Source organism: Canis aureus, chromosome 3, assembly GCF_053574225.1.
Source record: "Canis aureus isolate CA01 chromosome 3, VMU_Caureus_v.1.0, whole genome shotgun sequence".
Lineage (NCBI taxonomy): Eukaryota > Metazoa > Chordata > Mammalia > Carnivora > Canidae > Canis > Canis aureus.
In genome coordinates, this window is record NC_135613.1 from 79,560,773 (window position 1) to 79,582,402 (window position 21,630).

Sequence of the window (21,630 nt, forward strand, 5' to 3'; positions counted from 1 at the left end):
CCTCTAGGACTCCAAGCCCATTCTTTCCCGTGCTGGTAGTATTTTTGTGCCGCCTGGGGGAATTTGCTTTGCCACCAGAAGAGAAGAAGGGGAAACAGCATGGTACCCAAGGGCTTTAATTCTTGATATTCCCCCTTAAGGATAGGGGGAGAAATCAGACAAGCATAGGAAGCTTGGACTTGGTGGTTGTCGCACTGCCGGCAGAGGGGGGCCTCTCCAGGAACCCTTTGCTAGAATCGGCTCTCACGGAAGTTTGCCCAGAAATCCCAGGAGCAAGGGCATCCTCCCTGATAGACATAAGAAAATTTTTAGTGGAGGCTGAAAGCATCCCTCAGAGGATCCCCCCCATTCCCCCCCCCATCCTCTAACCTGAGGACTTTACATTTTTAATGTGCATGCAAATCATCTGTGGATTTGGAGTTAAAATGAAGATTCCAGGCCCCATCACACACACACACACATACACACACCACACGCACACTGCTTCAGGAGGGATAGGAAGTAGCGTGAATCTGAATGTTTAAGAAGCGCCTGGTATTTTCTGTCCAGGTGATCAAAAGACCACACTTTGAGAAATATTGCTCTGCTTCCTATTCTGGACCCCAGGACTGACAGCTAAGGTGGATGACTGAAGTGGCGTTTGCCTCTCCTTTCCCTACTACCCCACACAGAAGATCTAAACTCAGTTGAAGGCTCTAACTCCCGGCATCCATATCCCGTATATGTATAGGAAAAAGCCTTAAAACCTGAGAAATTCTCTTAGTATGAGGAGGGTAAGGGAAGCGGTGAACCAAGTCCTCCACCCTCACACGCAAATATACTTGCTGTACTGCCACCCCCACCACCAAATCCCAGAGCTGAGCAGCACTGCTCACCCCAAAACAACCCTACAGATGTCAGAGTTTGAGGGCTGAAGTCACCTACTCATAACCCAAGCCCTTGTCTCTCGTCCGCACACCACCACCCCCCAGCCCTCCGCTCACCGAATGTCACTGCCCCCATATGTCTCCTTAGGCCTCTTCCTCCTCTCTTTCTGGAATCTTAACAGGCAGAATGCAGCAACTGACAAGAGCAGCACGACCAGGAGCACCCCAATCAAGGCCCCAGCCACTCGGCCTTTGGATGGGTCTAAGGGGACATGGGAAACTCAGAGCTGCAGACCTTCTTGGCCCACCCCCCTCAGGTTTCTGGCGAAGCCTCCCCAGCCCAGGCCCGCCAGCGGGGCCTCTGCCCCGCATCCCCTACCAGTCACAGAGAGGGTCAGCTCACAGGAGGCACTGCCCATCTGGTTGGTGGCCACACAGCGGTAGGTGCCAGAGTAGGTCAGGGAGAGATTGGTGAGAATGAGCTGGCCAGACACCTCATCTAGAGGGTAAGGAGGAAGTGCTCCATCATTCACTCAACCCACAGTGAGCAGCTACCAGTTGAAGGCATGTCTCATTTCACCCTTGCAACAGTCCTGTCAGGAAGGGACTAACCTCATTTATTAGGGGGGAAACTGGCTCAGAGAAGGCGAGTGATTATCCAAGGTGACCCTGGAAGGAAGTGCCAAAGCTGCTGCTACTTCCGTGCTCTTTCCACCCTACACAGCTGCCTTTTCAGGGGAGGGGGAGGTAGCACACTCTTGGAATTGGGGTGATGTCAGGTTCCTGGTTGGGGGTGGGGGGGAGAAGGCTTGATTGCTAGAAACTGTATCTTCTGGGGCGGCTCAAAGCTCACCCAAATGTTTTACTAAGCTGCTTGCCTTCCCTTTAGAAGGCAGACCACACACCAGATGGTCTGGAGGGCTCTATGCACTGATAAAGGGGTGTGCTGGGGCTGGGGCTGGGGCTGGGGCTGGGGCTGGGGCTGGGGCAAGGGATGGGCCCTGGAACAAGCATGAGGAGGCTCAGGAGCCAAGGCTCTTACCCAATGATATGGTTCCTCCCAAGATGCTGACTACATGACTCCAGCCAGTCCATGCTATTCTGCCTCAGTTTCCTCTCTGGGAAGCTTACAAATGATTCACAACCCTTAAGAAACCCCCAGATGTGGGAGTCATAGAAGACCCCCTGCTTTCCACTGTCTTCCAAGAGATCAGAGGACATTCAAGTCAAGAAATGCTCCCAGGACCGCGGAGCCACAGACTGCAGGGAGGCAGACAGGAGGGAACCATAAGGACACCAAGAGAGAAGCAGGGAAATGTAGAGCCGTTTCTCTCACACCCACAGGGACAGAACCGAGAAGGGTGGGTGTGTGGAGTTTAGAGACCAGATTTGCTCAGATCCTGAGTCCCCCTTTCCCCATGCCCTGGGCCCTTACCTTGCATCATGCTGCCAGGAGAAGGTGCAGGGGAAGATCCGAGGTGCACCCAGTTGTACACTGGCCTGGGGGCTCCCTGGGAAGAGCTGCACTTCAGTGCAGCAGAGCCCCCCACGGAGGTCTGCCCACTTGCACTGCAGGAGGGACTACTGGGGGGCACTGCAGAAATCACAGGAAGTACCTTAGCCATCTCTTAGCTCCCCTCCCCACCCAGTAAGTGCTAGATTTCCTGCTCTGACCAAATAGTAGTCCACCTCTGGTCACGTCCCACTGCATCCCCAGGAAATGATTCCCACTATTGGAAATTCTGATTGTTAGAAAATTCTTCCTCGTGCTGAGCCAAAATCTGTGTTAATACAACATCCACCCATTTGGTCCCAATTTCTGTCCACAAAGAGAAATGAAAAACCTCTCATCCCCAGGACAAACCTTCAGCTATTTGAATGCAGTTGTTACACACCTCCTAAATCTTCACTTTTCCACCTAGACATCCCCAGCCTCTTTAAGAGTTTCTGTTTGCTCATCTCTGAGCAGGTTCTGGGGTGGAGCGAGAAACTTGGAACACAAGGTTGGTGCCTTAGTGGCAGGGGCCCTTGTTCCTTTAATGGCCACTTCCCTTCTCTGCCACTGACCTAAGGAGAGAAAGAATCTGAGCTACAAATGGGATGTTCCTCCAAAGAGAGAGTTGTTGGGGATGTGACTCAGATCCCTATAAAAGGGAAGGGTTTTCTCTCTCTTGAACCCTTTGTTACTAGGGACTGAGGAAGGAGGCATTCTTTGTGGAGGGTGGAGCAGGAGTAGGACTATGGAGATTAGAGGATTTGGGGAGGGAGGTATTCTCCTTCGAGGTCGAGGTTGGAGCAGGGTGTGCTTGGGCTAGAAATCGGGATATGGGGGTGGACTTAGCAGGCCCAGTGCAATCTTTTACAATACAGGGGTGGCTGGTGGCTCCCCAGGCTGCCTTACCAAGCACAGTAAGGTTGATTAGCCCCAAGCCATTGGTGTAGAAGTCTGGCGGGTTATTAACTTGGCAGAGGTAGGTTCCAGTATCCGAGGGCTGGACATCAGTCAGTTTCAGGGTGGCCACCCCTCTTGTGGGGGGGTTCTGAAGCAGGCTGGCCCTCTTTGCCTTAGAACCAGTTGGATACAGGTGGCCATTGGTGAAATACAAGATCTGGGGAGAAGCAGAAGACACCCGTGTGTGCCTTTTTCTGCCTGGCATCCACTCTACTGTCCTTTCTTTAAAGCAGGTATAAGAAAGTATACGAGGCCCCTCCTTGTATACCAGGCAGGGAAGCTAATGCTCTGGAGCAGGAACCAGCAGGGTCTATCTGTCTCCAAATGCCATCCCTTCCTGGGTGCTAAATGAACTTTATTTGCTCATTTATTTGCTTGTTGTTTTGCTTTCTGCTAAGCATGGTTCTCAATTTGGGGGGGGGGGAATTAATGCAGATATTCTTGGAAGGGGCATCATTTGATCCTACTAACAATCACTAGAGCTCAACAGCAGTGGGTTTATTTGCTGGAAAGGCACTAGGAGAGGGGAGTTGCTTGTAGAAGGTAGGGGAGAGGAGGATGCACAGAGCCCTGTAGGGGATACCCCGGCAGGCAGACTGTGGTGCTAAGATCTAGGAAGAATCCATTCTTTTTTTTTTATCCAAGCATGCCGATCCCCAAACCCACCCTCTCTGACCCGCACCCTCATCCTGGCTGGGCCCCCTGTTCCAGCCTCCCCCAGCCCCACTCCCTGCCACTGCTCTCAGCTCACGGGATGGGCCTCCGAGACGGGCTTCCCAGGCTGCACAAAGCTCCACTCCAGGGCGAAGTTGTCTCCCACGGACGTGCTGTAGCTGCAGGTCAGCTCTGCGCTCTTGCCCGCGGGGGTGCTCAGGGGCTCCACGGGCACCTTTACCTCCACAGCTAGCCCGGGGGCTGGGGGACACAGAGAGGGGAGGCCAGCCGAGAAGGGCTGGAAGGCACAGGTCTGGGGTGGAGGGGAGGCCCTGCCCTAGATCCCCGGGGGTGATGTGGGGGTCCAGCCCAGACTAGGGGCACCCAGGGCCCAGACTGGAGGACCCTCTCCCTCCTCCTCCTCCTCCAGAGCTCAGTTCCCTTCCAATCCCTCCCTTCTCGGTTTCCGGGAGGGAGGAGCGCACAGCTCGGCTGGGTTTTGTAGGTAAAAGGACGGAGCCGAGGCCCGGTATGAGGGTGTGTTTGTCGGGGAGGGAAGACAAATGGGGGGGGAGGTGGAGACCTTCCCGGGGAGGCCCAGCTTGCCCCCCCCAAGTGCCCACCTCCGATGGCCCCAGCCCCCCAGCGCCCCCAGCCCCCCAGCGCCCCACAGAGCCAGCAGGCCCCAGGAGTGGGGAGCCCGGCCTGTACCCCCAGCCCTGCCGGCCCCCCGCGGCCTCCTCACCGCCCAGGCAGACGAAGCCCAGCAGGGCCGCGCAGAGGAGCAGCCCCCGAAGCCCGGCCATGGCGTGTCCAGTCAGTGGGTGGGTGGGTGCGTGTGTGGGAGGGACAGCGGCACCCACGGGGGCAGCCTCGGCTGGGCAGGAGTGAGACTGGCTATCTCAGAGCAAACAAGGGGAGAGGCCGGTCCCTGAGGTAAGGGAATGCTCCTCCCTCCTCCAGCCCCAAGACTGGAGCCTTTGTAGGCCTACTCCCTCTTCCTCCCTCTTCCCTCCAAGTTTCTGAAGCTGCCAGCCACCACCACCCCGTCCCCAGACCCGCTGGGCTTGGAAGGGCACCCTCCCCACCCGGGGCAGGCATCAGATCTGGAACTCTCTGTAGACCCAGAGTCGCCCTGGAAGAAGAGGGAGGCATTCTGAGAACCTGAGTTGGCCACCGGGGCGTCACCACTTTGGGGTCCCACCTGGAGCATGAGGCCCAGGCCAAGACCCTCCCTTCCCGACCCCTCCAGAGATTCTTACTCCTTCCCAGGCCTTTTCTCTGAGATCCCTTCTTTGGCACCTTTATCACTGCCTGCTGAGGTAGGGGTTTCCATGGAAACTAGAGCCACCTCCCCACTCCCAGAGCCACTCCATTTCTCCAGGAGAGAAACTGAGTCTTGGAGGAGACGCCACCTGGGTAGGAGGTAGGACAGGCTGTAGCAAAATTGGGGCGCAGGCCTGCACCCGGTCCTATGCCCGGCTTTCCCTCACTACATGGAGGGCAGGACTTGATGGTCTACAAGTCAGGTTTCTCTCTCCTGTCCTTAAGAGGAATCAGAAGATTAAGAGGATCTACACCCCAAGCCTGTGAGCTGTCAAGCCCTAGCTGAAAGGGCACCGGCTTCCATCCCCTTGCTGCTCAGAGTGAGTTAGGATCTTCCTGGCCTCAGACTTTCGGAGCCTTCCCCATGCCACCTGATAGCAAGTGATCCTTTTATTATTTTTTTTAAGATTTATTTATTTATTTGAGACAGAGAGAACATGAGCAGGAGGGGCAGAGGGAGAGGAAGAGAGAATCCATCCCAAGCAGACTCTGCAGGGCTGGATCTTAGGACCCTGGGACAATCACTCTGAGACCATCACCTGAGCCAAAACCAAGAGTTGGTTGTCCATCTGACTGCACCACCCAGGCGCCCCCACAAATGACCCTTTTAAAGACCCTAGGAGAGCTGTTCCAGGAGGCTGTGTGGAGAAGCCCTCCTGGGTTTGAAAAGGCAATTTGACTCTTACTTTCCATACAAACACAATGCGTCTTTATTAAAATTTGCAAAATAAAAACAAAAACATATTTCAAGTTAGTTAAAAAAAAAATACCTTCCCTATCCCCTGCCCCCAACAAAACCCAACCAAGCCAGCAGGACAGGTTATATGAATGCAGGGAGCTGGAGTGGGAGTGAAGGATGCTGTTAGATGGGGTGGAGTACAGATCAAGGGCCTGGAGGACTCCTGGACTGGCCCGTCCCTACCAGGGCCACATCTCAGCAGTGTTCCCTGCAGTCATAGGAAGGCCTGGGGGAGGGGGTGGCCCTCTTCCTAATCCCCAAGATTCACTTCCTCTTCTACCTCTTGAATGTTTGGATCTTAACTGAGACTCAGTTTCCCCATAGTAAAGAAAGGTGTGAGCAGAGAACTGGAGGTCTGGAAGGTGGTCTCCCAAGACTCAGGCCTCTGTGCTAGGGGGACCCGTCTAGGAAGGAGAAAAACCGGATGGCTTAGCTGATGAGTGGCTGGACCATCACACCAGAGACCCAGCCTGACTCTGGGCGGGCACCATTACGGGGACAGCGCCCATGCGGCTCAGCGTGGAGGAAGAGACCCCACCCGGGCTGGGGGATATTGGCTGAGGCTGGGCCCCATCTGTCCTGGGCAGCCTGGGTGAAGGCAGGACCTGGCTGGAGAGGCTGAGCGTGGGGGTCAGGGCACCGGGCCTGGGAGGCCCTTGCGGGTGCCGGAGGGCTCGAGCTGAGGTGACCGAGGAAAGGGTCCCATTCTTGGAGATTGTGTCTGAGCCCTTGGGCCAAGGCAGTGTCCGGGGAGCAGTGGCATCCTCCCTGGTCATCAAAGAAGTAATAAGAGGTCAGAAGCTGGAAGGGGGAGCAGGGGAGCATTTCTACATGCTTTGTCTTCCTCCCTGGTCACACACCTTTTCACTCTCCCCTCCCTTAAAGCCCACCCAATGGAAAGCCGTTTCAGCCACTGCCCACCTTTCCCTTAGAGGACAGCTGCCCAAACTCTGAGCACCAAGGGAAGCGAGCAGAACCCCATTGGAGCAGAGACACTTACTTGATATCATTGGCCGGCTCCTCTAGGGCCTTGTTCCGGCGGTGGTACAAGAGGACCAGCCCGGCCAGCATCCCCAGCCCCACCAGAGTGCCCACGACAGCTCCAGCAACCACCGCAGGCCCTGGCCCTGGAAAAAGCCTTGGGGTCAGAGGGAGACTCCCAGCTGGTCCCCGCCCCCTCCAATCCCTGTACCCCACCGCCACCAGAAACCTTTTCTTCCCGTCAAGCAGAAAATGGTCAGTCAGTGACCAGATATTTGTACAAACATTTGACCAGGACAAGCTCCTTGTCCTGTTGACATTGAGAGGCCTCAGCAGACAGGCCTCCTCTCCTCCTGCAACCCCGCCCCCACCTGTGTCCAATCTTCTCCTTAACCACACTTACCCCTCACTGACCTGTGCTCACTTCCAAGGTCACGTTGCACTGGGCACTGCCCACCTCATTGTGGGCCTTGCAGATATAGACTCCAGACATGGGACTGGAAAGGTTTGTGAGGCTTAAAGATCCACGGATGGCATCTGTGGACACAATTTGGCCATAAGTCCAGGGACCCTCTTTCCCCCTGAAAAAATTCTGCCCCTTCTGGAACATCTTCTTTGTCTCTCTGGGAGACTCATCTGTCTGTTGCCTCACAGTGGGAAAAGTTGTGACAGCCGGCATGCTGGGTACTGGCCCCAGGCACTGAACTGCGAACCCCATGCCCCTCGCCATTTCCACTGCTCAGTGTCCCTGATTGATTTCTAAAAAGATTCAGAGAGGAACTGATGCCCAGAACAACCCAAATACCATTTTTACTTTTATTTCGGATTGGCTGTGTGATGAGAAAGAAAATATTAGGCTAGGAATCAGAAACCCCGAGATGCCCCACAGGCCATGTGACTTTGAACAAGTTACTGGCTATTCCTGGGTCTTAGTTTTTTTATCTGTAAAATGAGGTAATATGACCTCTTTGATGGTGTTGAAAGGATAATATAATATAACCATTGTAACAGTTCGAGTTTATTGACCACTGACTCTACCCCAGAGACTAAGTTCCTGACATGGACTAACTTATGAAAACTTCACAACAAACCTATGAGCTAAGTACTATTTTAAAAATACAAATAATTTTTTTTATTATCAAACTGGTCAAATGAAAAGTAGAAAAAGGGACAAAATGAAAATCCATATACCCACTACTTTGATTCGATGATTGTTAACATTTTGCTCTACTTACTTCATTTCTCTTTTTTGCGAGACATTTAGAAATAAATGCTTCAGCATAAGTCTCTAAAACGTAAGGACATCAGCCGCATCACTACAAATCCACTGCCACATCTGATAAGTTAATAAATCTTTAAAGGAATTATCTAACACCTAAGAGTAATTATCTGATTATCCATATTGAAAATATCCAGGGATGCCTGGGTGGCTCAGTGGTTTAGCGTCTGGCTTTTGGTTCAGGTCATGATCCCGGGGTCCTGGGATTGAGTCCCCTGCAGGGAGCCTGCTTCTCCCTCAGCCTGTGTCTTTGCCTCTCTGTGTGTGTCTCTCACAAATAAATAAATAAAATCATTAGAAAAAAAAAAGAAAATGTCCAATTGTCCTCAAAACATCTTTTATAACTAGTGGGTCCAAATCAGGGCTATGATATTCCTGTTTTAGAAATAGCTCAGAGTTGCAGACTAGTAAATGGCAAAGCTGGAATTTGAATGCAGATTACCTAGCTCCAGAGCCACAGCACCTGAAAGCCCCCAGCACAGTGCCTGCACCTGGAGGGCCCTCTTTTCCCACCCCTTCTCTCCACATCCTCCTCCACCCCAGTACCTAGCAGCATTGCCTCCCCTTTTTGCCCCCCCCCTCCCCTCTGGTGCCTCTCATCTTTCCTTACCCCAGCTACAGTCTCAAGTGCCCTCACCTAAAACTGGTGCAAAGAACACCTGGGCAGATGGGGGTGCCCGCTCCCACTGGTACTGGGCCGCTGGCTTACTCCTTGGGGACTGGCAGCTCAGGGTCACATTGGTCCCCACGCGGGGCACGCCCAGGAGGCGGCAGGAGGGAGGAGCTGGAGGAACTGGAGCAGAAAGATGGGTTAAAAACTCAAACCCAAGGAAAAACAGACCCCTGCCATCCCCACCCCCCAAATGCTCCCTGTACCCCCCTCCTCCAACCTCTACACTCTGCCATTTGGGAGAGAGACCTGCCTGTCCCCCCCCTCCCCCCATGGGGCTGGGGAAGGTTTGCAAAGTGTACTTCACACTCACCCAGCACACTGAGTTCTAAAGTTTTGCTGCCATGGCTCCTATTTTTGCCTTCATGGTCTTGCACATTCACAGAGCAGCGGTAGGACCCAGAGTCTTTCTCCCGGAGGCCCTGCAGCCGCAGGGACACATTCTGGGAGGGCATGGTGTAGACCAGGGATACCCCAGATTTGCTTGATGTGGCCCCACTGATGTACGCCAACACCTGGTGGGGAGCACAACGCCTCCCCGTTATTCCGTGTGTGCCCTGTGCCCACAGGCTCAGCTGACCCGCCTCCCCCACGCTGGCAGTCTTCAAGTGCTCCTCCCTGTACTCATCCCTCTACCCTGTACCAGCTCCTCATTCACCTGCTGTCTCTCTAGCCTCCCTCTCTCTGCCCCTGGGTCCTCTTCCCACAACAGTTCTTGACCCCCTATGCTTTGTCTCTTCATCTCCCATTTGGGGCGTTTAGAAAGGTGGTATAATGGGTGAGGGATAATGTAAACAAGGGTATTTATGAAAGAAACTTGGATTGCAGGGGTACCCCCAAATTTTTTTAAAAATCTTTTTATACTCTTCTTTATCTTGAAGATGTCCCCTTTCCCCATGTATAAGTTCAGACCCTGTGAACCCAGGATCTAACCCTGCAATCTCAATTTCTCACATACAGCCCCCCTGCTTATCAAATGACCTCTTGAACATACTTTCCAGAGCCTTCGGAGGAGCCGAAGCAAATATGGGGCTTTGAAAATGAAGTTTCATTGGCTTCTGGGTAACTCTGCCTTGGAGAATAAGTCTGATGTCAGGAAGGAGGGAGAGTAAGTGTAAGGAGCCTGCCCCTTGTCTCTCAAAGGAGTGTATTCAGGGGACGGATTCGGGAAGAGAAGTGGCCTGTGACAGTGTCCAAAGCACAAAGAAGGTGAAAATAGGAAGATGCTCAGCTTTTCCATGTTGTGTGATCCTCGCCCTAACCCTCCCCTTGTGATGAAACCTCAATCCTCACTGTCCCTCCCACAAAGCAAAGCAAAGCAAAGCAAAGCAAAATGCTTTTCTGCTTTCCTGCATTTCGTGTCCTGGATTTCGGGAGAAAGTTGGGGACAAGAACATCGTTTCGGGCACCCTCCGAAGTCAGACCAAACACCCCGGCGGTGAGGAGGACCTCACTCCTCCTCCCCAACTCCTTCCCTGTCCCCTCTGCCCAGGCCACCCCTCCCACTCCCGCCAGCTCGTCCCTGGGCCGGGTCACAGGCTGCCCCCAGCCTCTGGCAGAGATGCTTTCCTGCCTCACCTGGTTCAGATCCTGCCCTTGTTCCAAGAACCACATCACGGTGAGCAACTCCCACGGCCCAGGCTGGGCGGGCGATTGGCCTCGCAGGGTGTACCACACCGGGAGCACGACCTCCGCGCCTTCCACCGCCTTCAGCTTGGCGAGGCCCGCGGGCACGTGAAGCTCCAGCTGGGCCCGCGAGGAGGACGCTGAGCACAAGAGCGGAGGAGGCGGAGAGCGTGAGCGCCCAGGACCGGCTCCCGCTCGGCCTGCGGACCTTGCCCCACGCGCGGCGGGAGAGGACGGAGCTCGCAGGTCCACCTCCTGGGCCTCGAACACCGCCCAGGGGCTGCTGCCCTACGGTCCTGCTTTTGTCAGAGCTCAGCCCAGGGCTCCTAACGGGGGTAGGGACACATTCCTGCGCCTTTATTTGCATCCAGAGGAGCGGGTTTCTACGCGCCCAGAGAAGGGGGCAGATTTCCCGCGGGGAGGGGACGACCCCTAAGGGGAGGGGGGCAGGTTTCCTACTGTTAACCTGCACCCTTGCAGCGCACTGGCTCCCCCAGTTTTCGGGGGCAGCGGCGCAGGTCTGGATGGCCAGCGTTCCTGCTCCTGCTCCTCGACCCCACGGGCGGGGTGGGGGGGTTGGGAGGCCGCCGGATTACCGATTAACCCGCGGCTCCGTCTGAATCAACAGCTCAGCTCGGGCAGCGGAGAGCGGAGCCGGCCCGGCGCTTCCCCCCCCCCCCCCCCCCCGCGTCCGCACCGGGGCCTCCCCCAGGAAAGCCCAGGCCCAGGCCCAGGCCCAGGAGGTGGCCCCAAGCGTCCGGGCGGCCCGCGCTCGTCCTGCGAGGCCGCTGGGCAGCGGGGCCGACGGAACACGGATGGAGGCCCCCGGACACTCGAGTACGAGTCTCCCGGGCGTGGGTGTGGCGTTCAGGGGTGGACGCGGTGTTGGGTTCAAGGAGACGACAGTGGGGTCCATGCTTGCGCCAAGGCGTCCAGAAACACTGGAGAGAGGCAGACGGGCAGCCGAGTCCCAAGCCCCGGGAGGGAATAACCTTGGGCTTGTACGCGGCCAGGCCGAGGAGGCTGGCACCACGGCGGGCCGACGAGTCTGGGCCGCCAACCCCCGACGTGACCCGCTCCCCGCCCCCTGGAGCGGATCCGGCCAGGATGCGCGCCACCCCCGCGGCTTTCCGGCTGCGCGACTCTCCAGCACCCCCACCCCTATTCCTTGGCCTTCGCGGCACCCCCTGTCCGCTTCCTGGCGGGTCCCCGCGGGCCGGGGCAGGAAACTTGTGCCGGGTGATAAGGCTGAAGACAATGACGCGGGAGCCGCAGGGCCGGAGGTGCTACAGGAGAAAACAACCTCTGCTCAAGGAGCCCGACGCCCCCCCCCCCGCCCCGCCCCGGGGGCCCGGGCGGAGCGGCCCGCGGACCGGCCTCTGCGGGCCCATCGGGGTCTCCCTGGATCTCCCCCGGATCTCCCCCGGCCTCCCTGCAGCGCACGCCCCGAGGCCACAAGCGGTTCCCGTCGGGGAAACCTGCCTGCGCCCCGGGACACGCGCGGGCCCCTCCGCCACCGGCGCCCCCAGGCCCCGCGCTCCTCTTTTTCACTCTGCAAAAGGTGGGGGTGGCGGTGGCAGCAGTGATGGACACGCACCCCCCCGTCGGCAGCCAGGGGCTCCCCCGCCCGGGCCCCGGGTGTCCCCCGCCGCAGACGCCCCTGCGGCCCACGGCGTCCGTGCGGCGTTGGGGGAGGACGCGAAGGACGCGGGGCGGCCCAAGAAAGGGACCCTTCGGGCCCGAGTGAGGGAGCAGGCCGCGGCCAGAGGAGCACAAAAAATGGGCCCGCTCCCCGGGGCTACTATTTTTAGTTTCCCTTCCTCTGAGAAACTCCCCCCGCGGGCTTCTCACGCCCCAGGGGCAGCGGCGCGGGCCTCGGGAGCGCGGAGCGCACGGCCTCCCCGGGTCGGCCGAGCCCGGATCCCAGCAGGGCCGCGGCGCTCGAGGCGCTCTCCCGGGTGCCCGGGTGCCAGGGACTCGCGGGTGCGGCGGCAGCTCAGCAGCCCCCTGGGGAGGCCAGTTAGGGGCGTGCAGCCTGGGCTGTCGTCGTCCTAACAACTGAGGCCCAGAGTGAGGGTAGGAAAGGCAGAGCTTGCAGGAGAGGTAGCGGACGATGCCCACGCAGCGAACTTGGACTTTTTTCTCCTGCGTCGCAAGCGCCCCGCAGAGATGGGCACGTTGGGGGTAGAGGCCGAGGCTGACGTTGGGAGAAGGGGGCTGAGACTTAAGTGAAGGGACCCTGGGGCAGGCCCACCAAGCCTAGAGGAGCAGAAATCTGTCCAGGATTTGGTGTGGCAGGTGGGGACCCTAATGACTTCATGCCCCAACACCCTTGTGGCACATAGCAGGCTAAAGGGGGCATGGGTGAGCTTTAGGGGGTCCCCTTCTCAGTCCCCATCACTGTGGCTGAGTTCCACTCTAGGTCTCTCTGTATCTGGTGACTTCTGACCTGAGAGAAATGGATTAAAGTTGACCTTGACAAACTCACCCTTCACCCAGTTCGGGATCCTTGAAAAGAGATGACAAGAAAGCCCCAGAGGAAGTGAAACAAGTTTATAACGGTTTGCTCTTACTGCGTCCTCTTTTCTCCAGATGCCGCAGGGCCACCCCAGCTCCTGGGAGCTCCTGGAAGCCTCCGACACGCCTCAAGCACTTGCTCCAAGGAGGCACCCTTCCTCTCCGACTCTGAGGAGCCTCCTCTCTATTTCCTTTGTCCCTTTGGCTCTAGGAACCAATGGGGGTGGTGGACCTCGCGGTGATGGGGGGGGGGTCACAATTCTGCTCCTTTAGGCATTCAAACCCCTCCCCCATTTCCTGTGTCCCAAGTGACCTCACGGCCAAGCTTTTGGGGCACCTCCCTTTATTCCCAGGGCAGGAAGCAGGAGGGGGCTAGAGGGAGGATCTGGGCTGGGGAATTGACATGAAGCGTGTTTGTCCAGCCCGGTACCCAGGGAATTCCTGGGGGCTCCTGGATATGGGCTTGAGCGTGGGGTGGGGGTAGGAGGGGGGACTGGAGTTAAGTCCTTAAGCTCTTTAGCCAGTGTCTCATCTAGCAGCGCAGCTCATCTGGCCCTGCTGCGTGGAGGTGGGGAGTGCTGGGGAGGACTGGTCCCCACAACTCAGCAGAGGTCTACCCAGCCGTGTCCGGACCCTCTCCGCCGCCACACATAGTCCACACCCAAGGTGATAGCTGTGTGGACACGCTGCCAGCAGGGATGCCCTGGGTGGGGAGGGGGGAGGAGGGCAAGAGCAGAGGCGGGAGTCCCCATCCATCCGGATCCTACACCAGGGCCCAAGACCACCTCCCTGGGGGTGGGATTCACCCCATCTCCCATCTCAGCCCCCTTCCGGGCCGGGTTGCACTCACCGAGGGTACTCAGCCCCAGGAACAAAAGCCGCAGCAAGCTGGTCGCGGGGCGCCCGGGCAGGGAAACCATGGCACTCCCTGGCCGGCCGGCGTCAGGGGCACCGGCTCCGGGACACACCGAGCGACAGGTGCTGCGCGCCTGGGCAGCCGGGGCGGACGCGGAGCCGGGCCGCTGACACCAGGGCGGCTCTGGCCGGAGTCTGTGCGCGCGTGTCCCGCCGGCGGGGTGGGGACCGGCGGGGACAGGGGGGCGGGGCGTCGAGGGGGCGGGGAGGTCGCGGTCTTCCCGGGCGGGGCGCGCGGGGGACCCGCCGCCGGGGGTGGGGGCGGCTCGCGCGCTGCGACGGCGGATCCCGCGGCCTCCACCCGGGCAGGACGCAGGGTGGGGGCGGGTAAGTGGCCGCGGGGCCGGGGCAAAGGGGAGCGGTGCTGAGCCGCCACCCTGGGCGGCCGGAGGCCTGGGGACCCCCGCGCCGGGAGCCACCCGCACGCCCGCCCCGGCCTCGGGGGTGGCGCGCCCCCGCCTGCGGAGGAAGCCTCGGGGCCTCCGCGGGGTGTGCGGCCGGAGGGGCCCGGTTCTCCCGCCTGAAAGCTCGGCTCTGCTCGGGTCCCGGCGGCCCCCCCGCCCTCGCCCCCCGCCCCGCAGGGGCCCCGCGGCCGCCCCCGGGCAGAGGACCTGTGCACCTGCGGCGGCGGAGGGAGGGGCGGTCGGCAGGTCCTCCGAGCCTCCCCAAGCCCCCGGGGCCCCGGCTCTGGTGCCGCACACCCCGGGTAGGGAAAGGGCCGGCGCGAGGAAGCCCCAGGAGCTGAGCGGGAAACTGAGGACAGGAGCCAGGCTCCCAGCTCCTCGGCTCGGAAGAGTGGTTTAGGGCCTCATGCCGACTGCGGAGGGGTTTATGGGCGGCTCTGGGAAGGTAGACCGCACAACGCCCCCCGTTTCTTTATCCCCGTATCTTCGCTGCCCCCCATCCGTCATCAGGCCCTCTCTGATCCTTTAATTTCCGGGCCAGCTCTTGTTCGCTGTGAATCTAAATTAACCGTGTCCCCCCCATCCCCCCCGCCCGGCGGTCCGCAGGCACCTCGGCGCCCTCTGGCGGCCGCAGCGCCCTCACAGAGGGGCGCGCACCTGTTCCTGCTTCTCCGTCCAACAGCCCAAACACAGATGCTTCGAACATCCGGGCACAGCTTAGGGCACAGCTTAGCCACCGAGCAAAGGTCACCGGGGCCAGAAAGCAGAACAACGAATTCCTGGCGCTGCCTGCTCTGGGTGCCAGTTGACTGGGAGGAAGAGCAGCCAGGCCTCCGATTCCATTTATTCCACAAGGTTCTGCTCTATTTTAACGCGGAATGTGGTCCTTGTGCCGGACTGCGCAGGGGCTTTTTCTACACAGCGCCCCGTAGACCTTCTCAGGTGCCTCTTCCTAGTGTGACTTGCCTGGCTGCGCTTCAAATACCTGCCATGCAGTGGCTTTGAGAAATGCCTGTGCAAACACTAGACCGCTCATGCAACCCCTGGAATCTAACACTTGGCAGCTCAGCGGCAGCCAGCAAAGGCAACAGAAAAGAGAACTGCGGGTCTCATACACTTATGCAAGGCCGTACACACTTGCATTGTCAAGCGATTGTGTGTGTGTGTGTGTGTGTGTGTATGTGTACTTGGGGGCTGTTGGTTTGGTTTTTTCTACTCTACCACACTCAGATTTTTCTTTAGTTTACAGTGCAAACCACCACCTCCTATAAACATCCCCCCTTCATTTCCAGACCAGGGTTAAGTGACCCCAAATAAGGAACTCCTTCCAAGAAAGGTAGTACAAAGTCTCTTGTCTGTGTCCAGGAATGCCAAAGCATCTAATTACACGGGCTGTGCTCAGCCCTATCAAGTGCTATACAAGGTAGAGTCTCAATATTCACTCTCTGTAGCTGACTTTTCCTTTGGAATGTAGATCCTAAATAATTTGCAACATCGGAAGTAAAGCTGCAACCAAAGATGGGTAGGCGGCGAATCTCTCCCTGTGACACAGGGGCAGGCCCTTCAGGACTCTCACACTGCCCTCATCCCAACCAAAAAATTTCCCACTCACTCCTATCCCAACCATTTCTTTCTGCTGGCCCCACATCAAAGTGACAGAAATTAGCAGAGCAGCTCCCTTCCTTTCTGAAAGCTTTTGCCAGGATGCATTTTAGGATGAACACTGCTCCCTGCCCTTGTGTAATGTGAGGATGTTGGCAGATAACCTGTGAGTGACCTGGAGACTGCTTCCATAAACATGTTGCATTCAAGAGCTAAGTTCATAGTTTGATATGTTAAGAGACATGCAGGCCACTAGCGTTTCTTCCAATCATACTTCACCTCATCTCTCAAAATGTGCTAATTCTTAGTTTGAACATGGTGTCTCCATTCCCCACCCCCACCCCCAACTCAGATATATGGCTTCATTAAGGGTCCACTTTTTGTCTTTAGCAATGCTCATATAGTTATATGATACCCTGTTACCCTCTCTTCTAGACTGTTCTGGCCAAAGAAACTGGATATTCAGTTATCAGCAATCTCCTTTCTTTCCAAGCTTCATTTCCCAGTGTCGTTTCGTCCTCTTGCCCCTACTGCTCACCCATTCCAAGCCAAATGGTGAAAACATACTGGTTCCTGGATCCAGCCTTGGCCACCTTCTCTGTGCTGCCCACAGTGCTCTAGTAGTAATGCCTCATTCTCAGGTAGATTAAAACAGGTAAAATTAGGTAGATTTAAAACATCCACACTAAATTTTCCCCAAATGACCACCCCAGCTAAGTAATAGCAACAGGGAGTGGGATAGAAAGAAAAATGCACAAAGCATGTTGGTTTTGGGGTTGGTTGGTGGCAAAGTTTGGGGGATACCAAAGTTTGATAATGCTTTTTCCTGAAGCACTTAGCACTGAATATTAAGAAATTACTGCTAAAAGATTGTCAGCAGAGCCTCAGCCTTTAAGTCTGTAATTCCAAGTTCTAAAGAAAAGCAAAGTCATAAAAATTCCCTAAGGCCCATCCCTATAGACTGTGCCCAGGGAGAAGAGGTGCTACACTCAAATTCCAAGAATATTTATACTCCCCCTGAACTAGTATCCATTTTTAAAATTTGTTTTGTTAAGTAAGCTCTACAACCAACGTGGGGCTTGAACTCACAACCCCAAGATTAAGAGTCACGTGCTCTACCAATGGAGCCAGCCAGGCACTTCCACTAGCATCCATTTTTAGCAGCTCATAACAGAAAACAGCCAACTGCTTAAACCTAGACTAAAATGACATTAATAAAAGTCATCCCATTGATTAAAAGCACTCCAGCCATTCGAAAAATAAGCATCAACTAAGAGGTATCAGGATGAGAAAAATCACTGATTTGAGTCATTCAGGTTGTAGGAAGGAGAACATTTTTTTATCAATATGCAATTTTATCTTCAATAGTATAAAAAATAGGGAAAATTATAGCTCTTACCTGGATTTGCAGTCCATCTAAAGTAGAGAACCTGAGAGATGTTGGGGCAGTCATTAAAGATAAATCACCAATCTAACAAGTCCCGGCCGTGAGACCAAAGTGACCCTTGACTGCTCTTCTAGTAAGCTCGTTGTTAGCCATGAGCACTAACCACTAAGTGGAGCGCTAGGTGATGCAAAGAAATCCCCGAAAGGTCTAAATGAGATAGCTACTTTCCTAATGGACTGATACCTTACAACTTCCTTTTCTGTGCATCACTCAAAAAAGTTTTTGAATGTTTCTATTGGATCTTCTCTTCTTTATATAAACAGCATGATGACCACACTTCTCCATTTGTACTCTCATTTGAGAGAGCTGCCCTTGACTACTGAGTATAAAGATGAGGAATGAAAATCTCTTACTAATTCACGTACTTAGGGTCAGAAGGAACATCTCAGTCATTTAAAAAAAGGAAAGAAGAAAGAAGAAAAGAAAGAAAGAAAGAAAGAAAGAAAGAAAGAAAGAAAGAAAGAAAGAAAGAAAGAAAGAAAGAAAAAAGAAAAGAAAAGAAAAGAAAAGAAAAGAAAAGGAAAAGAAAAGAAAAGAAAAGAAAAGAAAAGAAAAGAAAAGAAAAGAAAAGAAAAGAAAAGGAAAAGAAAAGAAAAGAAAAGAAAAGAGAAAAAATGAAATGTCCAGTGACTTTGGTACTCTGACAAGAAATAATGATATTGGTCAGCGGGGTACAGAGAGTAAGTGAAGATATCCTACTCCCTTTGTTCTGTACATTCTCAGCAGAAAAGTCAGAGCACAGTCCCCAGTGCCAGTGAGACTATACCCTGCTACAAAAAGTTCAACTAGTACTCCAAGAGGTCAAGAATTACTTTAATATTTTTTTTCTTAAAAAGTTTAAATGGCAACACAACCGTAAAGTTGGTACATCACAGAAACAAAGGTCTTTGCAGGCAACACTGATTGGGAATAGCAAAACACTTGGGTGGTGAAAAAAATGAGACTCTAAATTATATACAATCGTAGCTAAGGGTGATATTGAAAAACAGTCTTATTTACTGTGACTCAAGATTTAACTTGCCATTATCTATTGCTTATTTATTCAGGGTTGTAAATAATACTTATATAGAGACATAGAGATGTGTAAAAATGAAACATTGTGAAAAAAATACAATTTTTCAATTTCATATGAAACTCAAAGTATAAGTTTTGTCCAATATGGAATGTACCTACATTTGTTTATATCAGGGCTCTAAAATCCATTTAAAAATTGTTTTTTGTTTTTAAAAAAGAAAACAGCTAACCCACCATGCAAGTTCGCTGTATATCTTGCTTGCTCAAAATGAGCATTTTCAGGTGAGGTCTGTTTTTTTTTTTTTTTTCTGCCCAAAGTCTAGTATGATTCTGTAGAAGTTGTACTGGCCCAATGGTGGTAAGAGTTCCCATGAAGAGCCTGATGGCAGCATCTGGATGAGAGGCAGTCTGAGTAATGCCAAGTGAGTAGAGAAGAGGGAGGTAAGAGCCCAAATCCTTATGAAGGATGACATTCAGTTGTTAAATTTTAAGGGGTACCCAATGGCTTTTTCCAGGCACTCGACTAAAGAGCCAGCGGAAAGAAAATCCCTCTCTACTTCTACAAATTTGATATAGATGGATTTGGGGGAAATTCCGGGATCCACGATACAGTTCTGAGATAAAAACCCATTAATACCAACCCAATCTTTGCTGAAGGTTTTGGCATTTGCCTGGAAATGTAAAAATAAGCATTGCTGGAGAGTCCTGACCTCAGCAATCCCGAGGTAGCAATAGATTATTCGGGTGGGTTCGATTTCCACCTGTAATGAGGCTTGCGCTGAGAGGGTCTCCAAGTCAACCCGGCCCTCCTTTCCTGGGTCCAGAGGACGTCGCTCCAAGTGCGGTGAAGGGGGCCTCTCAATACATTCTTCGTAGCCAATGGCATAAAGGCCTGGACTTTTGGGAATGCCTCCTGGTAATAAATATTGAACCACGTTCCCACCAGTTGGTTTGGAATGGGCAATGGGTATCCAGTCAATTTCCATGTGCAGCTCCAGGCATCTAGCCTCACTAATGGTGATCTCTAAGAATTTGTAGTAAACATTTTTCCAGTTCATTTTCTGCACACGGGTCATAATGATTCGTCCCTCGGGCTTCTCGGAGTTGAAGTACTCCCGGAGTCGCTTGCCAAGGGGCACCTGGGAGCTGATCTCAGCATAATGATAACGGATGTCCTCTTTCCAACGGGTGTTATAACCAATTCCAAAAATGGCCAGTTTATTAGAAAGATGAAGCCTTGAAAAGTCTGTCCAGCTCTGAAATAGTTCCCATTTCAATTGTACTGATTCCAAAATCTGTACAATGTTTTGCATGATGTCTCTCTTCCTAGAAAGAGAAATACAAAGTCAAATTCCTCAGGGATCAGCACGGTCCAACAGAACTTTCTGCATTGATGCAAATGTTCTAGATCTGTGCCATCCGATATAGTAGCCATTAGCACTTAAAATGTGACCAGTGTGAGTGACACAGGAGATTTTTAGTCATAACTGGAAATTACGGTTAAATAGTGGCTACCCTATTGGACAGTGCAGGTCTAGATAAACACAGCATTAAAATCTGAGAAATACTCTTTCCTAGGAAGTTTCTAGGAATTATTGATAAGCTGCTTACCATTACTTCTATAGTCTGGCTGTATTAAACTTAGTAACTATTGATATGTAAGACCCTAAGATTTCAGAAACCCAAGGATTGAGAATTTAAAATTTTTTTAATTTATTAATTCCAGTATAGTTAATATACAGTGTTATATTAGTGTCCGGTGTACAATATGGTTTAACACTTCCATACAACAGCCAGCGCTCCTCACGACAAGAGCCCTGCTTAATCTCCATCCCCCATTTCCTCCCCCCCACCCCCACTCCCCTCTGGGAGTCATCAGTGTGTTGTCTATAGTTAGAGTCTGTTTTTTGCGTGGTCTCTCTCTCTCTTCTCCCTTTGCTTGTTTTTTTTGCTTCTCAAGTTGTATACAGTGAAATCGTATGGTATCTATCTTTCTCTTACTGACTTATAAAGTGGCTATTACAATGCATATGATGGCCTTCAGACCTAAGTACCAAAAGCAGATGAAGGATGTTGTATTTAAAAAACTATCCACTATTACTTAAAGTAATGAATAACTTAATTTCTAATCTGTAAATTCTTAAGAGTTCAGTTATTTTGACCCATTCATGCTTCCTGTAGGAAATGTACAACAGATTATGACTAATGACCTGATGCAGAAACAAAATGGTATTTTCTTCTATTTGTCTGAAATTCATTACTACTCCCAAATTTAGAAGAATGGTCAGTTAAGCACAGAATCAAGATCTGAGAATTCAGATGGAAAAGGTCTACATCAAGCTTAGGATTTAAAAGGGAAAAATGAATGAATGGAGACTACTCTAGAAAAAAAATTTGTTTTTAAGATTTTATTTAGTTATTCGTGAGACACACACACGAGAGGCAGAGACATAGGCAGAGGGAGAAACAGGCTCTTTTCCCCCGCAGGAGCCTGATATGGGACTCGATCCCAGGACCCTGGGATCATGACCTGAGCCAAAGGAAGATGCTCAACCACTGAGCCACCCAGGAGCCCCTAGAAAATATTTTCTAAAGTGGAACAAAAGTATAGAAATAATTTTGATTTGGATAGTAACAGGGAAAACATGCTGGGAAGTTCTTGTTTCACATGCTGCTTAACTCATAATTCTAACTGATACTTCATGATAACTCATGTGCTATATATGAGGGGATATGTAATTACAAGTTTGTTTCTCAGGTATGGCAAAACTTTGATATTGAAAGACTGAAGTCTGTTAAATATTAACCTAGCAACAGTCTCTTACAGTTTTATCGTTACAGGTTTGAGTTACAAAAATATTCAACGACCACCCTTATGTACAATCAAATGTAGGCAAGAGACAAGAGGTATATCGTTGCTAACAGGTTCTTGGAAGGAGATAGATGCTTCAAAGTTTCATATTAAGATCCTTGCATCTTGGGGGTGCCTGGGTGGCTCAGCTGGTTAAGCATCTGCCTTTGGCTCAGGTCATGATCTCAGGGTCCTGGGATTGAGCCCCGCATTGGGCTTCCTGCTCAGTGGGGAATCTACTTCTCCCTCTGCCTCAGCCCCTCTCCTTCCCCTTCCTCTCCTCCTCC

At 53.1% G+C, this 21,630-nt stretch overlaps 3 protein-coding genes across 11 annotated transcripts in view; all 3 read right to left on the reverse strand.

Moving 5' to 3' along the window:
- Nucleotides 1–100: 100 nt before the first annotated feature.
- VSIG2 (V-set and immunoglobulin domain containing 2) lies at nucleotides 101–4,897 on the reverse strand. Its single transcript, XM_077893995.1, has 7 exons — nucleotides 4,718–4,897; nucleotides 4,070–4,233; nucleotides 3,268–3,475; nucleotides 2,302–2,460; nucleotides 1,246–1,365; nucleotides 984–1,128; nucleotides 101–287 (listed from the first exon to the last, which is right to left on the reverse strand). Exons 1-7 carry the CDS (start codon nucleotides 4,776–4,778, stop codon nucleotides 155–157), a joined length of 990 nt encoding a protein of 329 aa, XP_077750121.1. The 5' UTR covers nucleotides 4,779–4,897; the 3' UTR covers nucleotides 101–154.
- A 1,087-nt stretch (nucleotides 4,898–5,984) lies between these two features.
- On the reverse strand, nucleotides 5,985–14,172 carry ESAM (endothelial cell adhesion molecule). Of its 3 annotated transcripts, none has more exons than XM_077893992.1 (7): nucleotides 13,961–14,172; nucleotides 10,546–10,733; nucleotides 9,281–9,482; nucleotides 8,935–9,090; nucleotides 7,433–7,555; nucleotides 7,038–7,164; nucleotides 5,985–6,805 (listed from the first exon to the last, which is right to left on the reverse strand). In XM_077893992.1, the coding sequence occupies exons 1-7, from the start codon at nucleotides 14,028–14,030 to the stop codon at nucleotides 6,490–6,492; spliced, it is 1,182 nt and encodes a 393-aa protein (XP_077750118.1). In that variant the 5' UTR covers nucleotides 14,031–14,172; the 3' UTR covers nucleotides 5,985–6,489. The 3 variants fall into 3 exon arrangements, with proteins under 3 accessions (XP_077750118.1, XP_077750119.1, XP_077750120.1); XM_077893993.1 differs by lacking the exon at nucleotides 13,961–14,172 and adding an exon at nucleotides 13,167–13,318; XM_077893994.1 differs by lacking the exon at nucleotides 13,961–14,172 and adding an exon at nucleotides 13,082–13,301.
- Nucleotides 14,173–18,270: 4,098 nt separating this feature from the next.
- MSANTD2 (Myb/SANT DNA binding domain containing 2) overlaps nucleotides 18,271–21,630 on the reverse strand; it is a 31,838-nt gene continuing 28,478 nt past the window's right edge. For 6 of the 7 annotated variants that reach the window (XM_077893982.1, XM_077893981.1, XM_077893983.1 and 3 more), the window contains one exon: nucleotides 18,271–19,818. In XM_077893982.1, coding sequence (XP_077750108.1) covers nucleotides 18,966–19,818 — 853 coding nt within the window. In that variant the 3' untranslated portion in view covers nucleotides 18,271–18,965. The remainder of the gene's footprint in view (nucleotides 19,819–21,630) is intronic. The other variant, XM_077893987.1, reaches the window with a different exon arrangement.